Genomic DNA, 25,070 nt, shown 5'->3' with positions numbered 1-25,070 from the left:
ATATGTAAATTGGGTGACTTTCATATACACAAATTGGAAAATCGTGTACAATGATCCTGGTTATTAATTTCTTCACTATTTCACTCTGCATGCGCTAATGAGAAGACCATCCCGAACTCACCAATTTCATATAATTAAACAGGATATAATAAATAACATATATGCTTGTCATAAGATTTAAAGATAATAAAAAAAATTTGTACTTTTGGATTATCCCGTCGACCATTTTCGCCAAACACGAAATTATTATTATATTATTATTATAGTATTATTATATTATTTATTTTGGAACTTGCTTTTCATTATGATGGCGCGAGAGGTCGACAGGATAATCCCAAAGTACCAAAAAATTATGTTCCACGGATTTCATAAAAATAATAAGTCTCCACATACTTTTGAACGGGGTTATATGCGTGTATCACAGAGCAGCGTAGCATCTGCGCGTAAGCGCATAGGATATTTCAGAATTACGGACACAGTGGATGGAAGTCCCGGGAAAGGTATTTTCCTCATTATCGGGCAACCTAAAATCACTTCATACATTTCCCGGTAATTATAGAGAAACTCTTTGCCCGGTAGAAACTGATCAATCCGATTTTGTTTATAAAACGGTGCACCTTGTCGAGTAATATTATACGAGACGAGTTTTATTATACTCCGTGGAAAAATGTCAGACCCTTAACTTTGGTTAATAACGCGTAATTACAGACTACGGATCTTTGTGAAAACAAACAGAAGTTTAATTAAAATATACTCCTTCTTCCAATAGTTGTAATATGTTGATAATAATTGAATGGTGTACTGAAATTCATGTTTTCACAGTTTCGTCCTACACCTCCTAATTTTAATAAATATTTATGGCGTGAAAGTGAAGATAGAATTCGTAGAAATTATTGCATTTCCTCCAGAATACGGCATACTGTTAATTATCGCGCGAGACCGAAGTGTGGCGAGAGTTTGTCGGGAAATGAAAAAGTAATTATTACCTTGAATTCGTTGAGAAACAGGTAATCAATTTTTATTCGACTAGATCCCTTTCGATAGTTACAGTCTACTATTTTGTTACGTGATGCAACTTTTCGTAGGAGTTTCGATCGTTGTTCTTCTATTGTATTAATATTAGCAAAAGACCTGTGGAACACCATTTCTATGCAAAATCAAAATTGTCAGAATGAATTGCGTCTGTAAAGCGTCGAATAAAATGACGAAGCAGGTTCAACGAAACATGTTTTCTTAATGGTCGTTTTTAAAAACAAGAGTAGTTGCGAATCAACAACTGTTGTTGTAATTATATTGACTTTGAGTTACACGATCGGAGCGTTTGACTAGGAAGAGAGAGATTACGGTTTACGCAAGTTTACACGGTGCATTGGAATTTTGCGGAATCACGTTTGAAATTGCATTTGCGCACGGCAGTTCACGCGGCATGAATTTTTCGACGGAGCAAGCACGCGGCTTTCCATTAATGAGAACTCCTCCGCGAAACGGAGCGGCTGAAATCACATTAATTATATTAGAAATAGCGTGTTAGCAGCAGCCGTATAAGCTTTGTAACGAGTTTACCACAAGCAAGCACATAATAGATTCCGAATCACGATCGGAAGTTACCGTACGAAGAAGTCTTACGTGCGGTGCATCTCAAAGGAACCGCGCCTGCAAGTTCCAACCGTGACAAACCTCGCTGCAACATGAACCTCTCGCCTGTTCACGTGTTCACACCGACCGCCATTGTGCAAACTTTCCGCGCGAATGTCATAAAAACACACGGTCACGTGCGACAGTGTACATTTCATTTCGCAGATTTCCCGATGCAAAACAAAGAAGCTTAAAATTCGCCGATGAATTGAAAAAAACAGATATCGTCCGACAAAAATCCTACGTTCGAAACGCGTTGACCCGATTAGAGGCGGAGATCGCGCTCGTATTTTATCCAAACGAAAAAATACATAAATGCATTTCACGGTCGATAAGCTGGGCGCAGTGAGGGGCGACGAGAGTGGTTCGACAAAACGGGCTGAAAATCAATTTTTCTAGTATTGTAAATTCGAGAAATAAAATATTTGTGCTGCTTGTAAGAGGAATAATTCCCCTCCGTTTTCTTGTGAACGATGCTTGATGTCAGCAGAGTGTTGTGAATGTTGTCGAGAGCTCTCGTACAACGCAAAAACGATTTTCGTAAAATTGTAAATTCAATAAAAAAAGAATGATGTTTCACGAGAGAGGGCCGAGTGCATTACAATATGTTAAAATCCATTTTTCAATATTGGCTTTCGTTCTTTTTTTTCTGGACGATGCTTGGAATCAACAGTGTGTTGTAAATGTTGTCGAGAGCTCTTGAAAAGAACTAAAAAAAAAATAGTGATATTTCTTGACAGAGAAATAATTGTTATATAACATGGTGAATTTTTTAATATTCGCTTTCATCTTCTAACGACCGACGCAACGCTTCAGTTAGTAGAGAGTTACATGGTTCCATAATTTTAATGCTTGTAGGTCCGATGCGTAAGTAAAAGCAAATATTAGATGTCTCGTACGTAATCTCCTAGCAACTCTAGCTACTAATTAAAATTCTCTAAATAAAATCTCTAGTAAATATTCCACCATGCATGTGGAACCGAGAATTTAGTGGAAAAATCACTACATAGTGGGAGGTTCTACTTGCCATCGTGCACACGGACCATAACTTTTCGAGAAACGCCATTAAAATTTCACTTTATAACTTTCTGTTGTAACTCTCTCTCTCTTTGCTAATTAACGCATTACCGACCGCTGATTATTGCATAATTTTGAAAAATGTATGGTACATGGCTCAACACTTTTTAATGGAATCTTCAATAGCAACAGCAATTTTCATTGTGAGCTAACAAGTCACCCTCAATAAGGTCATCTAATAGTTTCATTTAAGATTGCAATGTAAAGGAAAATTTCTATGCTTTCTTTTGGTACAGCACAACTATTTCAAAGCCTATTAATAGGCTTCCGATAAATAAAGTGTTAACATGTTTGCACAAATTCTCATTATAAGACAATAAATTAATACATTAGCGAACTTTCACAGGAACGTTAACAAATTGTTGAATGAAATAAATGGTAAATGGATACCCGGTGGACTACACAAGATTTTAAAGGAGCATAAAATTTAAGGGTTGATTTACACTGTCGCATAAAAATTTGCAAGAAGCCGAAATCTGACGTCGGATAATGGAATTGTCCATAAAATTTCGTTACCGCAAGTTTTCCAAATTTCCTGCTCGATCTAATGGATCACGACCATCGTCAGCAAGCCCGGGGATAAGAAAAGACGAGAAATAGGCGAACGACGGGTTCAAGTGGCTATTTATCCGTACCGTCCCGTGTCTCTTTACCGGGTCCGCGAGCTGGTTAAATTTATAGCCACAATTCTGAGTCGGTCCCTGTGTACGACGATACATAACCCCCGGACCTGGAGGAGTACGCGAAAGGCTCCTGGGAACGAGATTACCGGAGATCAAGGGGGAAGAATAAGAAAGGAGTAGGAGCTGAAACAGACAGACACACACAGAGACCAACGCACACATATACACCCTGAATCAGAACGAGAGAGAGAGAGAAAGACAGAAAGAGAGCCAAGAGGGAGACAGAGAGAGAGAGAGAGAGGACTTGACTCTCTATCCTCCCTGCTGGTTTCCTAGTCTGGCCCACCACCTCGAAATCCATGGGATTACCGTAGTCACCTCAGCTCCCCACCGTTTCGTCCGGTGTGCGCCCTGATGGCGATTGCTCGGCGCCTAACAATGGCTACCTACCACGAGATTAGGGGGCACTTTATAAACGTGGCGGCGTGCCGCGGTCTGCCTCGATACGTTTTCGACAGGTTCGACTAAGCACTTCGTCGTCGTTGTTGTTGTCGTCGTCGTCCTCGTCGTCGTCGCGACCGTACTCGCCACGGCACCGTGTTCCACTGGGTATAACTGAAGTGGCAGCTAGCCGGCTGACAGTGTTGTTGCGCGGGTAAGTAGAGAACCCACCGACGACGCAGACTTGACGGTCCTCGATATTAGCTCGCCCCGGTGTGTGCCTCGCGGTGACATCGGCGCAGACAAGATGTATCGATTACTGATACTTAAGCACCCCGATGAGACGAGCCGGCCGACAACCGACTACCGAATCGCCGAAACGTCGATGAAACCTAGCCCGGATAGGATAAAGCCTGCTAATATGGGACGCGGGGCCTCGTAGTTTACCGATACTAAAGCAATATTTACTGGTTTTTAACCCTTCGCCACTGAGAAGTGTCGTCTTTCATTTTTAAACTTCTTATGACAAGGTAAACCTTGCTCGTTTCAGACGTGGGAACTTTTATCGGTTCTCATGCCTTTTTCAAATAGCCGTCAGGTGATTCCGCGACGCCGTTTTCGATCGTATTAATGCGTTCCCGATCGGAACGGATAAATATACACTTGAAATTACTCGCAGCGTCGGCATCGAGTAAATTCGTCGGCGAATTAGTTCATCGGCAAACTGCACGGCAGCGAGAAGGCAGAAGGTTCGAACCGAGGAGGAATATTCGTTGTCCGTGAAACAGGATCGTTACTCGTACTCGCGCTTTCAATTATCCCGAGTTTCTAATACTTTTAAGTGCGATGAATTGTTGCCCATTCCCGGGGCGAGAGACGCTGTACTTCATTAACTCGAGTTTGAACGTAATGGTTCTTGTTTCGGACTGTTTTGCCGGCCGGAATTTCTTCAGTTTCCGGTTTATTAAATATTCCATCACACCCTAACTTAATTTAAAACTATCCAGCACGCCGCCGCGGCGCGGCGAGCTCCGGCATCGCAAACAATCGAACTCGAAACTCGATTCGACCGAAAGTGGCGGGGCGCGGCACGGCGCGAGCGCACCACCAGATGGTTTATCCATTATCGGATATACACGGGATGATTAACTGACGGCGAGATGACCCTCTAATATCAGATCATTTATTCAACGTTAATAGCTATACATTACCTTATCAAATACTCCGACGAACGGGCTCGGCGTATTAGCCGTCTCGAATTAACAAGCTATACATACGTGTAATTCGGTAGGTACACCGTAATGGAGCGCATCATCTATCGATTATCGATAATTGCCAAAGACGTTAGTGTGTTTTCGACGGCGCGGTGCGCGCCGTTGGCTGGTGGGGTCTGCAGGCGCCGCTTTCGGACAATTATGTAACGACGATACACAATTAAATGCCTGTTTCGAACTATTAATTCACCGATCCCGTCACCCGACTCCAGGCAATCTGCCGCGATTCGTGATTCTGTATCACCGGCGAAAATAAATGCTCTGGTTCGTACAAATGTTAGGGGAACTGATTGCTGCAGAATAGTGCGACAGTTCTACCTCACGTAAACGTGTCGCTGCGGAAAGGAGTGAAACGTCAATTGCTGATGTAGCATAAATTAGGTACTCTTCTGTTAACACATTACCGTTCGGTGATTATTGCATAATTTCGAAAAATCTATGGTACATGGCTAAACCCTTTCTAATGGACCCTTGAATAGCAACAGCAATTTTCATTGTGAACTAACAAGTCACCCTTAATAACGTCATCTAATAGTTTCATTTAAGATTGCAATGTTAAAGAAAATTTCTATGCTTCCTTTTGACACAGCACGATTATCGAAAATCCTGTTAATAGGCTTCCGGTAGGTAAAGTGCTAAATGTCTTTAGAAATCATTTAATGGTAGTTCCTCCGGTTTTCTAATTTTTCAATCTACAAAACATTCACAGTGCTTATAATCGACACAGATCGGCAAAATGTATTTTTTAAATCTTCAATATAGATAGAAAGCAAATTTTAGTATTTATTCAACAATTCCGATCAACTGCAATTTTTTAAAAAATTTCTTTTCGCATCGTGTAGTAAACTAATTGATCTAGCTTCCCAAAAAAGTTCCACTTATATAGTACAATATCAAAATAGTTATCGTCTTTCTTTAGAGCGTCCTTAAACTTTTGTCCACTACTGTATGTCTTCTTCTTCTTTTAGAATTTACTAATTGACAGAAGGTGGCCGACAGAAATTTCAACAGAAAACGATCCAATCGCAAAATAAATACAAAAATGGAATCCCTGAGCGTGCCAGCAGAAAGAAAATTAGCCCAATTAATGTCTCTGTCACTCATTCGCTATAAAAATTCACACAACACTGAAAGTCTCGCCGAACGAAGACAGGTATAAAACCATCAGCGACACTAATAATCAACATCCGGACGGAACGGTCGGTGTATTACCATAACCAATGGTCACTATAAAAGAATCGCATTCCCTCGCAATGGGGAAATATTTTTATCGCGAGGCGTGCGGTACATAAAACTCTCGATGTTCCCGGTTTGAATGAAAGCGCGATATGGATCGTAAATACGATCCCGGGGCGCGATAAAACGGTTACGTCGAATGTTTAGATAGAATCAATAAACTTCAATCAATTTTATTAATGGTCTGTTAGCCGGCGCGATTGTAATCTTGCCTGGGTGGACGCGTGTGTGTGTGTGTGTGTGTGCACGCGGGCGTTGGACGTAGGAAATGAAATCTTCGACGGTCGGCTTTGATTTCTGTTTGGCGCGGTCTGTTGGTTTTGTTCGGGGGGCTCCATTTTCTGCGCGCTGGCAAACACTCGAAACAGAATTGGATCAGCGGGTATCAGGCCTTGGTTGTCGACTAAATGTTTGCGCCCCTATTTGATTCATTTAACGGTCGAAAAAATTCATTAGAACGTTTACACGGGAAACAATGTCGGCTCTGTTCGTTTTCGCGAATTAGCGGTCGGAAGCGAAGGCGAAAGAGAGAGAGAGAGAGGGAAAATGCTGCGAAAGGAATCGCTCTCTCTCTCTCTCTCTATCTTTCTCTCTGTGAGGAAATTACAATGTTTGTAATTGTAAAAAGATAGCAAAATCAATGTTCAAACATGTTTAAACGCGACGAAATGTCCCTAGTTGATCGATCTGTCGTCCGGAAAAATTCATTCGACCGTTTCCGCGTGGAGCGATGGTTCGCTCTGTTCATTTTCGCGAATTAGCGGTCGGAAGCGCGGCGGACAGGAAAAACAGAACGTGCGCGAAAGGGAGAGAGAAGAAAGCAAGAAAGAAACTACTCTCTTCAGGCGGTATGCTTGTCCATCAGCCGCGGCGGATCGTCGGGGAACCAAAGTTTAAAATTCTCTTTAAATTCCATTAAAGTTCGGGGAAGCGAGTTCTATCCGGGGAGGCCGATCGCGCACGATAAGGACGAAAGTGTTTCCTCCTCATCGAAGATTAATGAACCGTCCGATCAAATGATCTGTATCGCGTGCACCGCCCCTTAAAGTGTACTCCTAAGGACGTTTATTCAGCGAGAGTGCATCCGAGAGCAACCGGGTAAAACCGTGGAACGGTGAAATTTTCTATTTGCGTTTCGTGTTTCGCTCGCTCGCTCGACGACGACGACGACGACGAGGCTCGAGACCGCGAAAGTCGATTTCCCGATGACACTCCATGTCGCAGATGTTGAAAAAAGATCATCGTACCACTTCGTTCCCAGCCTGATCTCCCATTGCTCCGTTAATTCGCGACTTTCTCCCGACGCGTCCGATTTTTCGCCGGGCTTGCGGCAGACCGAGGCGAATCAATCATCGCTGGTTTTCCTTGGAAAAATTTGCTCGCGAAAAACCCGTCAGGAAGAGAGCATTTCGAAGTCGTTGACCAGTTGATTATGGCAATTAGCGTGCGATGAAACTCTGTGCAGCAGGAATCAGGCACGATTGCGTGAAAACGAAAGTGTTCCTGATCTTGAAAGATTCCCTTTTATCTCGACGGGGAATTTACGCAGATACTTTCATATTATGCGAGAGCACGTACGTTTTTCTGTCAGGAGAATCTACTTTCTACGTAATTGGGTACATGAGGTACGGATGATTTTTATCCGACTGTTTTAATAAAAAACGGGACTGTTGAATCCAGGCGAGCTCCATCGGGCAAAAAGTATTCGATGATACGGACCCAGCGTCCCAGCGTGTATCGGTGTACGTATATTCGACGGGGAAAACTTTTTCATTAACGATGGAGACAAGTGAGACGATGGATATGATGAAACACGTCGTGTGTAATAAAATTGTATATTGGAATTATACGTAGAGGTATTAAAAAATGTTCCGACGCTTTCTCGTGCCGCGCGAATTTTGTTTTTAATTTCCACGTAACAGTGCGTAGGTTATCAATATTTGCTACAATCCGTTTTTAAATATAATCTCCACATACACAGCGCATTATTTCACATATTTGATCAAAACACAAATGTACTTTTCATTTTATTATTATTTCTTTTCGAATATAATCAGTTAACTCTTCCACCATATTTGACTAATATTAACGATATCCTTAATTTTTAGTAACGGCTGAAATATAATTTCTTCAACGACCACATTTACGGTTCGTGAAAATATTTTCTGCCGGTACTGCCGCCGCGTGAAATATTTTTTCACAAATTTTTCAAACCCCACAGCCGAAGTCCAACTACAAATTACGTGGGTGAAAACTATGGAGGTTTCTGCGAGTGTAGATTTTTCCGAATTAATGTAGAAAATACGCGGATGAAAATTATTTTCGCCGGCGCGGCGGCGGCGCGGAGTGTTGATACACTCTACATCGCTAATGAGCAACGCACGGACCGCGTCGCACATATGGTATAACAGTATGAATTAACAAATATTCGAAATAATGATTTCTTAACTCGGAAATCATGATTCTCTGGATTGCAATCGTATGGTCGATGACGCGAGTTATCGGCAAGAAACTGTTAACATAGAAAAGGTCGTACTACCTCATCATAAATGTAGTAAAACTTGCTTAGTGGATTCGTGGAAATAATAACGAAAAAATACAGAAGATAAATGTGAGTTTATAATTATTCACAGCACTGTGTATGGTATAAATAATATATTTAACGAAATAAAGATAGAACTGTGGTACACTGTGGTACATTCACCAGATTCCCAAAAGCTGAAATACTATTTCTGGAGCCTAGACCCGCAGTTATGAAACCTTCTGTGGCCCGTAAGCTCCAATTTGTTTCACTGGACGTTTATCGTTTCAACGCCGGTGAGACACGGGCCGGAGATAATGGAAGGATGAAAAATTCAACGGCATCGTTACCTTGTCGCCGCTAAATATTGCAAGCCGACGTTTTGATTGGTTTTCACTGCGTCCGAAGTTTCGGGAGGTGTCGTGGCCCGTTTTAACAAGTTAGGTGCAGATTTGATTTTTATCCCGTGGACAGTGGTTGAACACTTTCGACATGGTTCCGCGATGTTTCCTCGGACTACAATTCCAGCCGCAACTCCCATTACGGCCGTCCGGTTGCACAAATCGCGAAGGCGTCATTAACAGATGAACGTAATTACAAAGCGTCACCAGCGGCGTTGTTTCATATTATCTACGGCCCTGCATCATCGTGTGTGAACTTAATGTCCGCCGTTGCACGTCGCAGGTTCAAACGAAATCACAGCTGCAACTTGCATCTCGTTATTATCTGCGTTTGCTCTTCCCACGATAGCTCTCTTCAGGAACTTAACACATTACCGACCGGTGATTATTGCTTAATTTTGAAAAATCTATGTTTCATGGCTAAACACTTTTTAATGGAACTATCAATAGTAACAGCAACTTTCATTATGAACTAACAAGACACGCTCAATAACGTCATCTAATGGTTTCATTTGAGATTGCAATGTAAAAGAAAATTTCTATGCTTTCTTTTGGTACAGCAAAATTATTGAAAATCCTATTAATAGGCTTCCGGTAGGTAAAGTGTTAAAATTCTTTTGCGTCAATTTTTTATTGGTTTGAATTGGTGAACATCAACGCTGATGACTGGGTGGATTAACGAACAGTTTCAGCTATGAGATCGATTTTGCTTTCTAGGAAAAAGTGGGGTTGTTTGTGCAACTTCTTCGAGCAGTTCTCGCAGTGTCGTGGCAATGAATAACAGGGCAGTTTGGATTAGTAACACCGTTTTGCCCGGGATTAGTGTCCGTTATCTTCGTCGCGTATTTTCTTATTCCTCTCGCGTTTCCCGTTGCTTCTCAAAATCCCATCAGTGCTTCTAGGTACTCCATCTCGTGTACTTCGGTAATCCTGATATCGTTGTAGCAGTGCAAGCTGCGACATCTATTTTATTGTTCTTTTTTATGAGCATCATGTTGATGTCATTTTTTGATTATTTTAGAATGCTGTTTTCCGTCCAGAAAATTACCAGTTGTAGATGCATTTCCTGTAAGATTCTGGGGTCACGTTCGCTCAAAAATTAACACAGCTTGGGAAAAATATCTTTTTTGTGGTGTGTCGTTTGCAGGTTCCAGCGAAAGCGGTTCTTACAAGATAGGTAGTGCCATAATAGGCGACTATACCATATTGGGCACTTTACCCTACATATAGCTCTTCTTCTTTACATAAATTGTTCGCGAGAGAGAGAGAGAGAAGTCTTGTCAATTCCTACCTCAATTCGTTCCATATCCCCACAAATGAAACACCCGATTCGCTCCCAATATCGGGCCAATAGAGAAGCAGTAATTATTCCGATGGAACTGCACGCGGATGCAGAGTATCTTCATAAATTTTGCGCTGTCACGCATCTCAACGTCGGCGACACGTTCGTCAATTTGTCGATGCGATGTCTCGGGCGTTGTGTCGGGCAAATTATCAGAGAAATGTGCGATACGGGGCCGTGAAACGTGCACGTCAAGAGATTGCATCCTGTCCGATGATACGTCGTTTTGATGGTCCATGACCTGTGCGAGAGACGGCCAGCGTTTCGCGGATCGCGAGAGCGTACGTGGCCACCCCATCTCGGGATCGACGCGCAGATTTTTACGATCCGGCACGAGGAAACGATAAGGAAATTGCCGTCGTGTCGTGTCGAAAGACGAGATTTCACGAGCGAGAGCCCGACAGGCTCGGCTTGGTGCACGGCGGGAGCACAGCACCGTAAATCACAGTTCGTCGGATTTCGAAAGATGCGAACGGCGACCGAGAAAAAAGGCAAGCTTGCGGGAACGGGACCGATTAATGAGGAAAGCGATTAGTGACGGAACACGCGCGTTTTTGTTGCTCGCCGACACGAAACACATCCGCCGATCAAACGGATTAATTTCCTGACTACGATTTGGCTAACATAACTCTCTTTCTCTGTTACGCTCGGACGGCGACGAGAGACTCATTGATCTATGCGAATCTTTTCCTCGAGAACTATTAGACTTTGCTGGGGAAATGTTCTCGCATTGAAAACAGCGTATTCTAGAGTATACCTCGTAATATTTTTATGCGGATGTGTTTACTAGTTACGAGGTTATGGTCGGTTCCCTAAAAAATTCTCAATTTTTACTTCTCAACGCTGGAACTACCGGACGAGTCAAAATGAGTTGCTCCTGATTTGTTTTTTGAGAAATATTAAAATTATAAATATGTTTCCCTGAGAAATTTTTTTAGTGAACTTCTCTATTGAAGTACACGTTTAAATAAAACTGGTACGAAATCTAAATGAATGCAATTTTGTAAATACGCAGAAATGTTTTGAACAAAAAGTCTTGCAGTTGTCTATCTCCTTCAGAGCCCGCTCTAGGGGCGCCAAAATTTAGGGGCGCCATTTTGGCTGTAATTGTAAGAAAAATATTGATGTGTTAAATACCCAACTAATATAGCTTTTATTGAAATAAACGCTTTTATTAAAATTTAAATGAAATGATTTGGTTCTTATTGAAAATAAAAAATATATACCTTTATTTAAAAAATATATATATATTCTTAAGAGGCGGCAATTTGTCTTTTTGTCCGGGGCGACGTAACCGCCTAGAGCGGACGCTGCCTCCTTCCACAAGTCACTGATTTTCCAATTTTATCTACAACGAAATGTCTTATTTCTATCTGTTTGTGCCGTAAGCATTATTATTAGACTGCGGATCTTTATGCAAATTAGAAATGTTTTGCATTGACAGTGGGAAGCAGGAATAACATAAAAATTGATTTCATCCCTTAACGACTTCGTTACATTAAAAGCAACATTACAACATCCTTGAATTTCTTAAATCCTTTACTGTTTTATATTCCTCCCAACCAATTTCTTCATAAATGCATAAAGATCCGCGGTCTAATTATTATGCTGGAATATTTTTTTAGCTTCGAGCTATTTACGAGCGTTGAGAATCGTCCTTGGGAGCTTCCCGACCGCCATTAGACAGTGACATGCTCATCGAGAGCGGTCCGTATACAGTCACACAGTCGTAAATCTAAACGTTTACGATTCGATAAAAGTTGATGCATCGTCCACACAGTACAACATATGATAACTGGAACATGAACATTTATTACCCCGCCCATACGTTTCCCTGGCATAATATCCGCTTTACAATGCAAACACGATTTACGGGAGGAGTATCTTTTAATTTAGCGGTAGCATTAATGTCCGCGGTGCTGTAAATTTCCAGCAAGAACCGCACAATTTTTTAGTATACCGATTGTGCTAACCAGCATCGTTCGCATCAGCATGCACTCACGGATAGTTGAATCTCGATAAACTAGCCTGCGGGACGTAACTGTATACCATAATGGCCACGAGTTGATTGGATGAAAGTAAATTCTCGTACTTCTGCTATCACCGTTAACTATTAACAATTTTTTAATTAGAAATTCTATTTACTCGTTTACTCGCTTTCACCGAACGGGTTGAAAAATGTGTTTCTCGAGTGAACGCTCTCTTCGAATATGTCAGTGTTGATTGGATCGATTCTAATGACTAGATCTTCAGCATGTTTCTACAACACTTACAGACAGGAGCGTACGTCCAAATAAAAGAACGAGGTGCAAGATGGCGACCCGTCCACCGTTGCGTATAGTAACACACAGTTTACCGAATATTACACACAGCTTTCCGAATCACAGTTCGTCCGGTTACGAGCTCTATCGAGAACGAGCATCGGTTAAGGGAAGAAGGAAGTTTTCCATATATCAGAGAATAGCTTGGCATACATGTGGTACACGCAGATGTCGAGCATGCAGTTTTATGCCTCGATCAGATGCAGCCACCGGCCATGGAGTTTGTATGTACGTCGTCCCCGTTATTGAATTATTAATATAAAGTCGGACATCTGGTCGGGCCATATTTCGGGTCGCGTTTCATCCGACGAAAGGCGCGGCTAATAAAATTCCCTCGAACGATCCAAAACCGGGATTTACTGGCTCGCAGCTCGATGTAACTGGATTTTTTTCATAGTTCGACAGAAGCAGGAATGTCTACACTGTTTGGTAATAACTAGACTGCGGATCTTTGTGCATTTATAGCAAAATTGAGTAGATAAAATTCAAAATTGAAGATTTCTTCTCTATTAAAATCATTAAAGAAATAAAATTCAATTTAGTTTCTATTTCTTGCGATCGATGCAGACGATTTTTATTTTACATAAACATCCGCAGTCTCGTAATAACATTGGTAATCATGGTTTAGTGCAAAGTATAGTATATAATTACAAGATTTAGACGTTCCAATTTGATACGTGATGCCAAGACTGAATATATTGGAATTCTGCGTGTGAATAAAAATTTTCTTATTCAATCTTATGATTTAACTGGTACATTATTGTTCGTTCTACATTGTAGAACTTACATATTGATCACTGGACTGCGGATCTGTATGCAAAATAAAACATGTTTGGATCGATTGCAAGACACAGGAGCCAAATAAAAATGTCATTCTTCTTTTAATTATCTTGTTAAGGTGAAACTAATACATTGATGCCCTTAAATATTTTTAATACCTCCACTCCCCCTCTTTAAATTGTACGTACCCTTTTTGTTATGAATGCATAAAATCCGCAGTCTATTTATCGCTTATTAACACTGACCGACGCGAATTTATTCAAAACCGTAGAAAACACCAGGAAACTTGTCGATAAAACAGCCTCGCAGCTCGAGCGTGATCGCTTAAGGGTGAAATTAATTTCGTTCGATTCCGGGGTGTACAAATTAAACTCCGGAACAGCAAAAAAACGACGTGGCAGACAGTAGTGGAGTGCCGTGGCGTTCGTGCTCGTGTCGATTCCGCGAAAAAATCGATCGCGTAACTGGAAAGAATTTCGGGAATCCCTGTCTAATCCCGTGAAACCGAGATTCTCGGTGCATCGAGCAGCTCCGCTCCACAGAATGCATTAAACTTTTGATCGAATTTGCGGCACACGGCCGAAGATACGCGCAAGAATATTGGAGATACCCTTCCCTGTGCATCTTCTCCTTCTCCTCCTCCAATCGTCTCCATCTTCGGCGGCCCGGCGAATTTGTTCGACTGCGATTTAACCTGTTTGTCGACTTGGAGGAGCGAGAGAGAGAGAGAGGGAGAGAATGGTAGTGATAAATCTGGCGATGCGAGAGATTAGAGATCCGAAATTCGAGGTGGGAAGCGGAACTTGCGTTGCTGAATCGAGTTAAGGGCGCGATTGTTAACACAGCCCCTGCTGTTTGATACTTTGAGCTTCCGCTTACGCGAGCTGATCAAACAGTTGAATTCTAATTACAAGACGCTCCCGGATGGCTTGGATAATCAAACTCGGATTTCTTTTCGAAGTTTTGATTTTAATCGCGGAACTCGGTTTTCTGGCTAATTACTCGGTTCTTAATTGCTTTAACACGCGTTGCACGTTCAAATGTTGTTCGGTACGATCTACGAACGTTAATGGACTTTTAGTTTTTATAGAAAAATATAAAAATCACTGCACAGAGGACTCGTACGAAACGTTAGTAAAATTTTGGGCTGCTCTTTACTTTACCGCACTCAAAGTGCCTTTCTCCTATAAATTATGATGTATTTGGTATGTAATCCAGTTCCGATCCTGTAGGAGCAATGGTTCAGGAGTTATGCTTGCATAAAGTTGAGCAATCTGCAGTGTTTTTGACAAGGTAAGGGCGCCGCCACATTCGTACTGACGGTCGCGCGCCGCACAGTGGGACCTTTCGTCCAAATCAGAGACAAAATCAAAGAACTTCCGATAGAAATGAGGTGGAGCGATGAAATTTTTTTTAGATTAAAGCTGAAACTTGGCAGAATATGGGAAAAATAGGGAGATTATGGTACGAACGTTTTATAACTTTGAGAAAATTCGTTAAACTTTCACAATTTCAAGGAAATTGCAGTTTTTTCAATACCACGTGCGAAAAATTTTTTTTTTGACATGCTACACATCATTTCCTGTAGATTTTTAGATCTCCCTATTTTTTCCATATTCTGCCATGTTTCAGCTTTAATTTTTAAAAAATTTCATCGCTCTACCTCATTTCTATCGGAAGTTCTTTGATTTTGTCTCCGATTTGGACGAAAGGTCCCACAAAAACACTGCAGATTGCTCAACTCTAAGCAAGCATAAATCCTGAACCATTGATCCTACAGGATCGAAACTTCGATCTGCAGCCGCCCCGGGTACAAATCTACTGGATTACATTCCAAATACAACATAATTTATAGGAGAAAGGCACAAATTTTGAGTCCGGTAAAGTAATGTTGTACAAGTACATTTCGTTAGTACGATTTTGTGGAACAAACTGTATACGCGAGGGTGATTGTTGTCGCTTTGCTGCCGAGCGAAATGGACTGACATAATGATTTTCTGATTAGAAAAGGAGCAGAGTGACCAGGCGAAAATGTACTGCTCAACAGTAACTCAGTACGAGGAGAAGAAAAAAGTCGATCCGAGCGGAACGGACGTGGACGTGGAACCATTTCCGGTGGCAAGAGAACAAACCCGAGTTAGTCAGCCGATAATATGGCAGAATGCGATTGCTATCATGATCCTTCATTTCCTGGCCTTTTACAGTCTCGCGACCCGCTATCGGGATGCCTGTCTTTGGACCTGGGTCTGGGGTAAGTAAAACGTCGCTCAAGTTGTTTATCCCTCGAAAATCTTGAGAAAACAATCTAGAAATTCAAGTAGACTCTGCTCGAGAAATATAGGATTTCTTAATTAAACGAAGAAGCTCTACACTGGCTTGCAAAACTGAAGAAATACTGAAAACTAAAGAAAACTGATATTCAAATTGTTATGACTCAAATTGTTATGACTGATAAAAAATTTTTTGGTGGACTAAAATCAACGCGGATTTGAAGATCGAAGCCTCTTCTTCTTTGTAACGATTTTTGAAAACTCGACGTGCAATCTTTTGGTGCCGCTTTATCGAACGTAGACTGAAAAATGTGCTGTCGGTGTTAGAGCAGCCCGGGGCGATGTAACACCGTAATAAAAAATTCAGTAGCTCACGGCTAAAATAAACTGATCCTACAATACTGCGTTCTCTCTTCGCAGGGCCGCGAGAAGTGCACTTGAATTTCCGAGATATATTTTCGCGATGTGGAAGTCGAACGAAAAGCTGACTGCCGTTCGCGTTTTACATATACGCGATGGGCTTTCAGGAAATTCGGCTCAATGTGCCGACGGTCAAATCGTCGAGAACCTTTTTCAATGTTTTTACACGACTTTCTTTTCATGAAGCCATCGCGTATGGAAACACCGCTGGCTACGGAGTAACGGCGGGGATGCATCGATTGTGGGCGCACAGATGTTACTCGGCCAAGACACCTCTGCGAGTATTTTTGGCGCTGCTGTATTGCATGATGGGACAGGTTGGCCCACCTATGTATACAATCAACGCAGATTCATATTATCCGCACATTCCGCACCAATCGGACAGAATATTTTTTCATTCGTCAAGAACAACTCTGAGATCATTTTCACGTTTCTTCTTTAAAATACTACAAATTGGAACGTCTCTAAAAAATACTGCATAATTATTTTCGTGATTGAATCTATCACGTTCTGGAAGATCGAAGCTTCCCCTTTACAACGACATCTTAGAACTTGATGTACGATTCTTTATTATTTTTTCAACAATCTGTGCATGAAGGCTAAATAGAGAGAAAGAAGGTGAAATACAAATGAAGAATTTAAAAATGGTATACATTATTTTTGACCTGTAAGAACAATTACGAATTAAAATAAATGTTCACGAAGATTTCCATATAACTTCTACTAAAGATGCTTGTTCTACCGATCGGCGTTTAACGGATAAGTCTGGTCTGATAATATGAATCGGCCTTTATCTTCGAAACTATTGTCGTTCCGAGGGAGAAACAAAGGGAATGGTGATGCGATCGATGACTTTCGTTCAATTAGACGCACTTCTACAAATGGATAAGGGATCATAGAACCCATCACAAGTTCTCGGAAACGCCCGCGGACCCGCACGACGCGACCCGAGGCTTCTTCTTCTCACACATGGGCTGGCTAATGATGAAGCGACATCCGGCTGTCAAGGAGTACGGCAGCAAAATCGATATGAGCGACATCGCGGCCGATCCTGTAATAAAATTCTTCGACCGGTGAGCTATCCTCCCTCTTTGCTAACTACGCCAACACTTTCGTTCGACAAGTGCATCGTTTAAATGCACTCGTGCCCGCGCCGATGCTTCCATGATAGAGGAATAAGGAAGAGCGGTTCTGCTTCAGATACGCCGGGTCTTACTTAGTAATTGCTGATGCGATGTCAGATGATTTTATGATTAATTCGAACCTGGAATAGAAGGCGACCTGGCTCTTCGTATAATAAACGTGGAATTTCGAAAATTGGATTCGACCATTTCTATTATTTTTGCCAGTCGAATAAATGTTATTTACGGTGTAGAAATAGTATCTCTGGCGGAAATTATTCGGGCGAAACTGTAAATATGATTGTTGTTGGTTATTTGAGCGTTCAGAGTAAAAATGGAATTGTGTATTTGTAGAAGAAATATGGCAGACTTGGCGATGTTTAAAAAACGTACCAGTCAAATAATAAATGCTTTTGTGCCCTCAGCAAATATAAATTAATTTAAGTATTAGAATGTTAGATGAGAAACTTGTTCATTGTGTATAACTCGTGAAAAAGCAAACATGTTCGTCTGTTCATTAATATTTTCAATATGTACGACAGGTTTTGTGTTATTGCTTTTGTATTTAACATTGATGGAACCATTTTCTACATGGAACGAGCGAATAATTGAAATTTGATCCACATAAGGATCGAAACGTCCAGAAGCATGTTTAATTAATTGCACATTTGCTGGTTTTCTATAAATGATCGAACCCTGCGCCGAAATCATAAAATGTATTATATATTTAATTTTCGATCGAGAAGAATTCGCCTTTAATAATTGTAATGATGGACATTTAATTTGCTCACATAAATTCTGCCAGAGGCGTGCTTATCGATGCAGTGGAATATCATAAATGATCAAAAACGTCCATTTCATCCTGACTTAAGACCCCAGATGGTTGAACTGCACAGCATGCGGGTGTATTAGTTGAGAACAACAACTACTGCAAGTATAATTAACCTGGAGGCCATTTTGAAACTAGCAGAATGGCATTGCGCAGTCCTTAAACTGTTAACTGGGCAGACGAGTTAAATCGTCATCTGTGCTTCGCCATCCTAACTGTTATCCATTTCTCGAACCATTTACAGATACTCTCGAACTCAACTATATATCCTAATTTTAAAGTTCAACCATTCACTTCATTGCTAAAAGTGGCTATTTTACATTACAAAAATAACAAGGATGTGTCTAGTCCAATTTTTACCCGCTTCTTTCATAAAGAAATTGTTGGATAATTCGTAAATGAAACATATTGGAACCCGTCATTTTGACGGGCCCCGTAGAGCTAGGAAATTCAGGTTCCGTTAACGTTCGCGTCCTTCCGCAGCCACTTCGAGGTCATTATGCTGTCGATGACTTTCATTTTGCCGACGATCGTGCCGGTGCTCTTCTGGAACGAGACGTGGTACATAAGCTCGCACGCGGTCCTGATTCGCTACGTGACGTCGCTGCACGCCACTTTCTCCGTGAACAGTTTCGCTCACATGTGGGGCAACCGACCATACAACAGGCGAGTATTATTGTCGGCGGTTCGCCGCGTGCTCCGGTCACCTCGAGCGTGGTCAAAGTTAATTAAAACTTCGACGGTCGCCCGTTTTTCAAACCTAACGACGACTTACAGGGTGACAAGAAATAACAGAGTTAAACATTTCTTATTATTATAATTCTGTCAAATCGACGAATTTTGAAAAACCAAATGATAACAACCATAACATAGACCTTTAGTATTCGTATATTTAAGAAGTTTCGAAGTGGCCACCCTTTGAGCCGATTCAGAGGCTCAAACGTGTTTTGAAATTTTCGGCTATGGACCGCAGCTCTTCTGGCGTCATTCAGTCCCACACCCGGCGCAGAGATTTTTTCAGCGACTCGAAACTTTTATGGGGCTGAGCACAGACCCTGGCCTCCAAAGTCGACCAAACGCTGGACTTCATAGAGTTGAGATCCGGTGAGAACGGCGGCCATTCCGCAGATGTGATGAAACCTGGAAAATGGGATTTGCTACGGTTTTCGTGGAACAAGGGGTCAAAATCAACCAAGAAGTGTATCGACGGGACATTCTCGAAGCCGTCGTACTTCCGTGGGCCCAACACCACCTCGGCGATCCGGAATGGACGTTACAGCAGGATTCCGCGCCGGCCCACAGGGCGAAAACGACTCAGGAGTGGTGCAAAGCACATTTTCCAGGTTTCATCACATCTGTGGAATGGCCGCCGTACTCACCGAATCTCAACCCGATGAACTACAGCGTGTGGTCGATTTTGAAGGCCAGGGCCTGTGCTCGGCCCCATAAAAATTTGGGTTGATTGAAAAAATCTCTGTACCAGGAGTGGGACCGAATGACGCCAGAAGAGCTGCGGCCCATTGCCGAAAATTTCAAGACACGTTTATACCTCTGTATCGGCTCAAAGGGTGGCCATTTCGAAACTTCTTAAATATATGAATACTAAAGGTCCATGTTATGGTTGTTATTATTTGGTTTTTCAAAATTCGTCAATTTGACAGAATTATAATAAGAAATGATTAACTCCGTTATTTCTTGTCACCCTGTATTGGCATTTTCAATTTTTGAAATTTTCCAACAATTTTCAATTTCATCTACTCAATTTTGCTATAAATGCATAAAGATTCGCAGTATAGTCATTACCTATACCCTTCAAATTCCACAATGACCTCCGTCAAAATTCGAAGACCCTTAAAGTGCTTCATTAGAGAAAAAGTTTGGGAAACTCTGCAGTACTAGCTACGGTAACCATATTTTCTTGGAGAAAATGACCATGCTCGATCACGCTTGCAGAAAGGTCAAGCCCACGGAGAACGCGGTTGTCTCTTTCTTCGCGCACGGCGAGGGTTGGCACAATTACCATCACTCGTTCCCATGGGACTACAAGGCGTCGGAATTAGGCTCGTACACTCTGAACAGCACCACCGCGTTCATCGAGCTGATGGCGTACTTTGGACTGGCGTATGACTTGAAAACTTGCAAGGGCGACCTGGTCGAAAGGACCTCCAAGAAAAAAGGGGATGGCACTGACAGTCTTTGGGGCCATCCGAGGCATAAATCTCATCAATGAGTACTAAAGGACTACTAGGTCCGGAAAGTGGCGAAGGTACCAGATATTATTACCAGAATGTATAGTATGATGAGTATGGTAATGTCGAGGTATGTGGACATTTTTGGACCAATGTTAATTATATTCTGCACAGACAGTATTCTTCGATCTCATGCCGCTAACGGTGATCGTAGAAAATGATAAAACTTCTCTATTTTTACTGATGTTTTTACGAAAATAAATGTCACTGACATGCTCGTCGCGTTTTCATGACTGAAATGCTACTCTTAACCCTTTGCAATCGAAGCAATTTGAACTCCAAAATCAAGACGTTTGTTTCAATCCAGATCATTTGGTTCTGTATAATCTTTTTTACATTGTACACATGAAATTGAACCTGTTTTCTTATACTATACAACAATTCAGCTTTTTACAATTTATAGAATACAGACAAATTGAAGAATGTTAAAACTGTTTTGAACAATGTTATGGACAATTTTTAGTGGCGCCTCAGACTCGCCATTCGAGTGCAAAGGGTTAAACTTTAAAATGCTACGCAGATTACTTTTAAAAACTTTGGAAAAAATGGTCATCGTGAGCGAGTAAGAGCTGTCGTAATCCACAGATTCCACGCGCCAGTTTAGCTTTACGGTTGTTGTTACATATTGTTTGTAGTGTATGTAGATATAAACTCATTCTGACTTTGAAATAAAATATTCACTAGAAATATTCATTGTTATTATTGACTTTATGCTAGTGTTGTATAAAGCTCGAGTCTTCGAAGCTTCAGAGCTCAGTCTTAAAGACTAAGTTTCTATAGAAGAAGATTTAGAAGAAGTCTTTAAGACTGAGCTCTGGAGCTTCGAAGACTCGAGCTTTATACAACACTACTTTATGCTCCCTATACGGTTATACACTAACAAATGTGTTGGACACATTTCCAGACACCGTCAACTGGTTTAAAACGTGCATTCGTCAACACTAAATGGTATAATGTTGCTTTGTTGTAAACTGCGAATCGAACAATTGCAAATGAAAAATCTGGAACCGTTCGTTTGACCTGCGATGGTACATTTAATGTTGAAACGATATAGCGGTTTAAACAAATGGCGATCGCAGCCATGCCGACGATAGTACATCCTCCACCGCTTGTGATGTAATTCGCAGCAAAATCGATTTACCTGAAGCATGAAATGGATTTTGCTGCGCCCTCATAATCCACGGTCATCAGGTTATCTCGGGGAATTACAATGGATTCTGTTAATTATTACGGCAGCACTCCGAAACTGGAAACTAGCCGAACATTTCCATTTTCGCGAGCCACAGTCGAAAAATACTCTGGTGGGTCTGTATACTTCAATATTTTGTAATTTGGGAGTTTGATAAGCTTGCTCTCCTCAGCGTTCCCAGGATTAAACATACAATGAACATTTGGCTATCCTTATCGTTCGAATGCCTTTCCTTGCTCACTGTATACATAATCCCCTTAACGGTACTTTGAGGTATGTGGCGCAGCAATGCTGCTGCTAATGAATAACTCGGCCACTTCAAATAACTTCGGACCTGCCAGTGCATAGGTTCTTCCTCGAGAAAATACCGCCGAGTTCGTTAGCTTAGAAATTCCTCTTGCAATACTGAGAAAAGCGTTTGTAAAAATTAGTTTAAAAGAACGCTATTTAATTTTTAAAGCGTTACATGGAGGGCTAGATTATTCAAACCTGGCCGCTACCTAACACCTTTTATGGCCATTGGTTTAAAAAGTAACGGGACGTCGACGTTTCAAACTTCAAAGGGGGGTTTCTCAAGATAAAAGTCTGCTCTATCGCGTGGTATAGTTCGATTTTCCGCTGGACCCTTATTTTTTGAGATAAATTGAAAAATATCCTCAAAAATTGGTGCAAAAGTGGTGTCTCTCCGCCTTTAGTGATTGTTTAGACATGTTTAAACATGTTTAAACAATCATAATGTATTAATATTTGATATCGCTGTATTCGGGAAAGTCTACAGAATCTTTTGCTATAAAGAACAATTCAATATCTTTTATAATAACATTTTAATTAACATTTTAATTAACAAATAATAAAGATGGCGTAACTCCGATGTGGTAATTAGTTCGATCATATTCTCGGGAAACCCGTTCCAGATCGTCACGGAAACCGATTTCCCCGCGAAGCACCGCAAGAATCCGTGTCTTTGTATTATAGATTGATCGTTTCAAGGAGAGGAATTAAACGGGCATTCGATTCCTCTGTCGAGAGTCTAATTGTATCCGTAAGACCCGCGGCCGAGTAATTATGAAAAAGAAGAGAACGCTGCCAATACCGGGAGACCGGGATCGGTCGGTCGGCGCGGGCCTCCACCGATTGGCAATGCTTCATCGCAGTAAAACCGATAAAAAGGTAATTAACTTATCACGGGAAGCTGCGGAAGTTAAACGCATTTCGTGCAGCCGACCCGTAAAAACGAAGCTAATTTAATAACTCGTATTTCATCTGTACAGCACACCCCGCGCGTACCCGGTTTTGCGCGCATGTGCCCGGTTTCAACGTCGTGTCCATTTAGCCGAAACGTACGTGTCTGCTCGGGATAGTACCGGTTCTCCGGATCACCGCGGAAAGATTAACAGACCGATTTTTCAATTTAATCCGCACCCCGGAGCTCCTAAATCAGTTAAACCTTCGGCTGAGGTGAGCCTAATCGCGTTACGACACCTTAGTTCACCGAGACACTGCTTGCACTCTGTATAATATTGCGTTGGTGCGAAAATAGTTGCGATTCTCATTCCTGAATTTTAATACTAGATCTACCGACCATCGAAAGTGACTAATTTGTATAGTATTATATAAAAATAACAAGGGATTAACCCAGCGTTAGTTAGGTGGGTTCTCACAGATCCCAGAGATGTTATATTGATTGTAACATTGTAAAGATGTTTCCTTAGTTAAGTATTTTTGAATAATAAAAATTTAATTTCGTGGATCTGCGTTTTTACTCTGATAAATTGCAAGCCTCTTAAGCAATACCTAATCTTACAAATATGAAAAAGGTATTTATTTCTATAATACAATATATTATTTCGGTCGGTCTGTGAGACCCCACCATACCAACGCCGGGTTAAATTTATTTCTATTTTGTGCGATTTTTAATATAATATATACTGTATATAAAACACCTGTACAATTTCAATAATTGTGAAATAAAAAATCTAAAATAGGTCATTTGACCCCTCGTGGTAGGTTTATGGTTAAAGTTATATGATTTGCATCATTTTTAGTTCTTTCGCAACCTCTCGAGACGTCCTTTTAGAGGACCTGCTTCGACTATAGGATTTTATGCATTTATAACAAAAATGGGTACCTACATTTTAAAGCAGTGGACAAGTAAAAAATATTTAAGGACATCAATGTGTTAGTTTCAGCTTAATATGATAACTAAAAGAAGAATACAATTTTTATTTGGCTCCTGTGTCCTGCAAACAATGCAAACATTTTTTATTTTGCATAAAGATCCGCAGTCTAATCATCATTAGTTGCAGAATGACGTCTGCGACCCTCTTCATCTTCGAGTAAATACATTTGGAATGATTGCACGAAAGACTCGTCAGACTTGCGCGCTCCAGTATCACTGGCAACTAGTAGAATTGGTCGATTATGGTCAGACCCGTTGGCCGAACGTTCGAGCGAAACAGGAAGAATGTTATTCATTCTTTGTTTGCGCTCACGTTTGTGAACATTACGCACAACCTTTTATAACATCAGAACAGAAAGTGAGCTTCTCCATCGTCCAAACAGGTGACACAGATAAGTGTCAGTATATTATACGAGGTTAGGTTTCCGTAACTTAGTATTCACAACAAGTGGAATCGGTTGGTCATAATCAGACAGAAAATATTCAATCGCGATTTAGAAAAAACGTACTTGAATTTCTCTGTAAGGCTAGAAGAATTAGTTTAGTAAATGCCATAAAAAATATGTTGAAAAAATGCATTTGGTCGGGATTGTGAAAAACAATAGTAAACATTGATTTTGACGACTTTTTTAGCTGGGCCAATATCGAAAATTTCAAAGATGTGTTTGGTCAACTTGTATAAATTATATATGCTCCGAAAATTTCATTGAAATTGGTAATTGGTAAAAATTGTAATTTTTCAATATTTTCGGCCTTACCACTTTCGATCGTTTATAACTCGTGAACCAATTAACCAATTTCAATGAAATTTTCGGAGCGTATATAATTTATTCGAGTTGACCAAACACATCTGGTAAATTTTCGTTATTGGGCCAGCTAAAAATATTATAAAAATCAATTTCTACTATTGTTTTTCACAATTTAAAAAGTTATTCTGATTTAAAGTGTGTGTGATCAGTTTTGCTCCTGACTGTATCATAGCGTTGTTTGGTAAAAGATGAAGAATCGGTACACGCGCGACCCAAGTAACCCAGACCTATCTCGTCGGGAATTTCCAGCGGCGGATTGCCCCGCTCCTAATTATCGTCGGCCGTGTTTTGCGTACGTGCCAGCACTTTCACTGGTTACCCTGCGGGACGGAGTATGAGAGGTTGTTCGCGTA

General features: G+C 41.1%; 2 protein-coding genes across 5 annotated transcripts in view; one reads left to right on the top strand and one right to left on the bottom strand.

The window, feature by feature from the left end:
* Fstl5 (follistatin-like 5) overlaps positions 1–25,070 on the bottom strand; it is a 122,177-nt gene that overhangs the window by 87,659 nt on the left and 9,448 nt on the right. The window contains exon 1 of one of the 3 annotated variants that reach the window (XM_076421389.1): positions 3,786–3,952. The exons of the other annotated variants lie outside the window; for them this stretch is intronic. The gene's annotated coding sequence lies outside the window, so the exon portion shown is untranslated. Of the gene's footprint in view, positions 1–3,785; positions 3,953–25,070 lie in introns of those variants that run through there. 3 annotated transcript variants of the gene reach the window in all.
* LOC143207710 (acyl-CoA Delta-9 desaturase) lies at positions 3,825–21,220 on the top strand. 2 transcript variants are annotated; one of them, XM_076421463.1, is made up of 6 exons: positions 3,825–3,990; positions 15,662–15,902; positions 16,528–16,658; positions 17,209–17,414; positions 18,775–18,957; positions 20,245–21,220. In XM_076421463.1, exons 2-6 carry the CDS (start codon positions 15,683–15,685, stop codon positions 20,519–20,521), a joined length of 1,017 nt encoding a protein of 338 aa, XP_076277578.1. In that variant the 5' UTR covers positions 3,825–3,990; positions 15,662–15,682; the 3' UTR covers positions 20,522–21,220. The 2 variants fall into 2 exon arrangements, with proteins under 2 accessions (XP_076277578.1, XP_076277577.1); XM_076421462.1 differs by having other exon boundaries at positions 15,657–15,902.

Source organism: Lasioglossum baleicum, chromosome 4 (assembly GCF_051020765.1).
Source record: "Lasioglossum baleicum chromosome 4, iyLasBale1, whole genome shotgun sequence".
Lineage (NCBI taxonomy): Eukaryota > Metazoa > Arthropoda > Insecta > Hymenoptera > Halictidae > Lasioglossum > Lasioglossum baleicum.
The sequence above is the reverse complement of the archived record's forward strand: the minus strand, read 5'-3'. Positions and strand labels throughout refer to the sequence as shown.

What these genes read in the sequence shown, in the direction of transcription:
- LOC143207710 (XM_076421463.1), top strand. Translation starts at nt 15,683, where the DNA reads ATGTACTGCTCAACAGTAACTCAGTACGAGGAGAAGAAAAAAGTCGAT. An exon ending in TGTATTGCATGATGGGACAG is followed by an intron (nt 16,659 to 17,208) that starts GTTGGCCCACCT and finishes TCGTTCAATTAG; the next exon opens with ACGCACTTCTACAAATGGAT. An exon ending in GGCAACCGACCATACAACAG is followed by an intron (nt 18,958 to 20,244) that starts GCGAGTATTATT and finishes TCACGCTTGCAG; the next exon opens with AAAGGTCAAGCCCACGGAGA.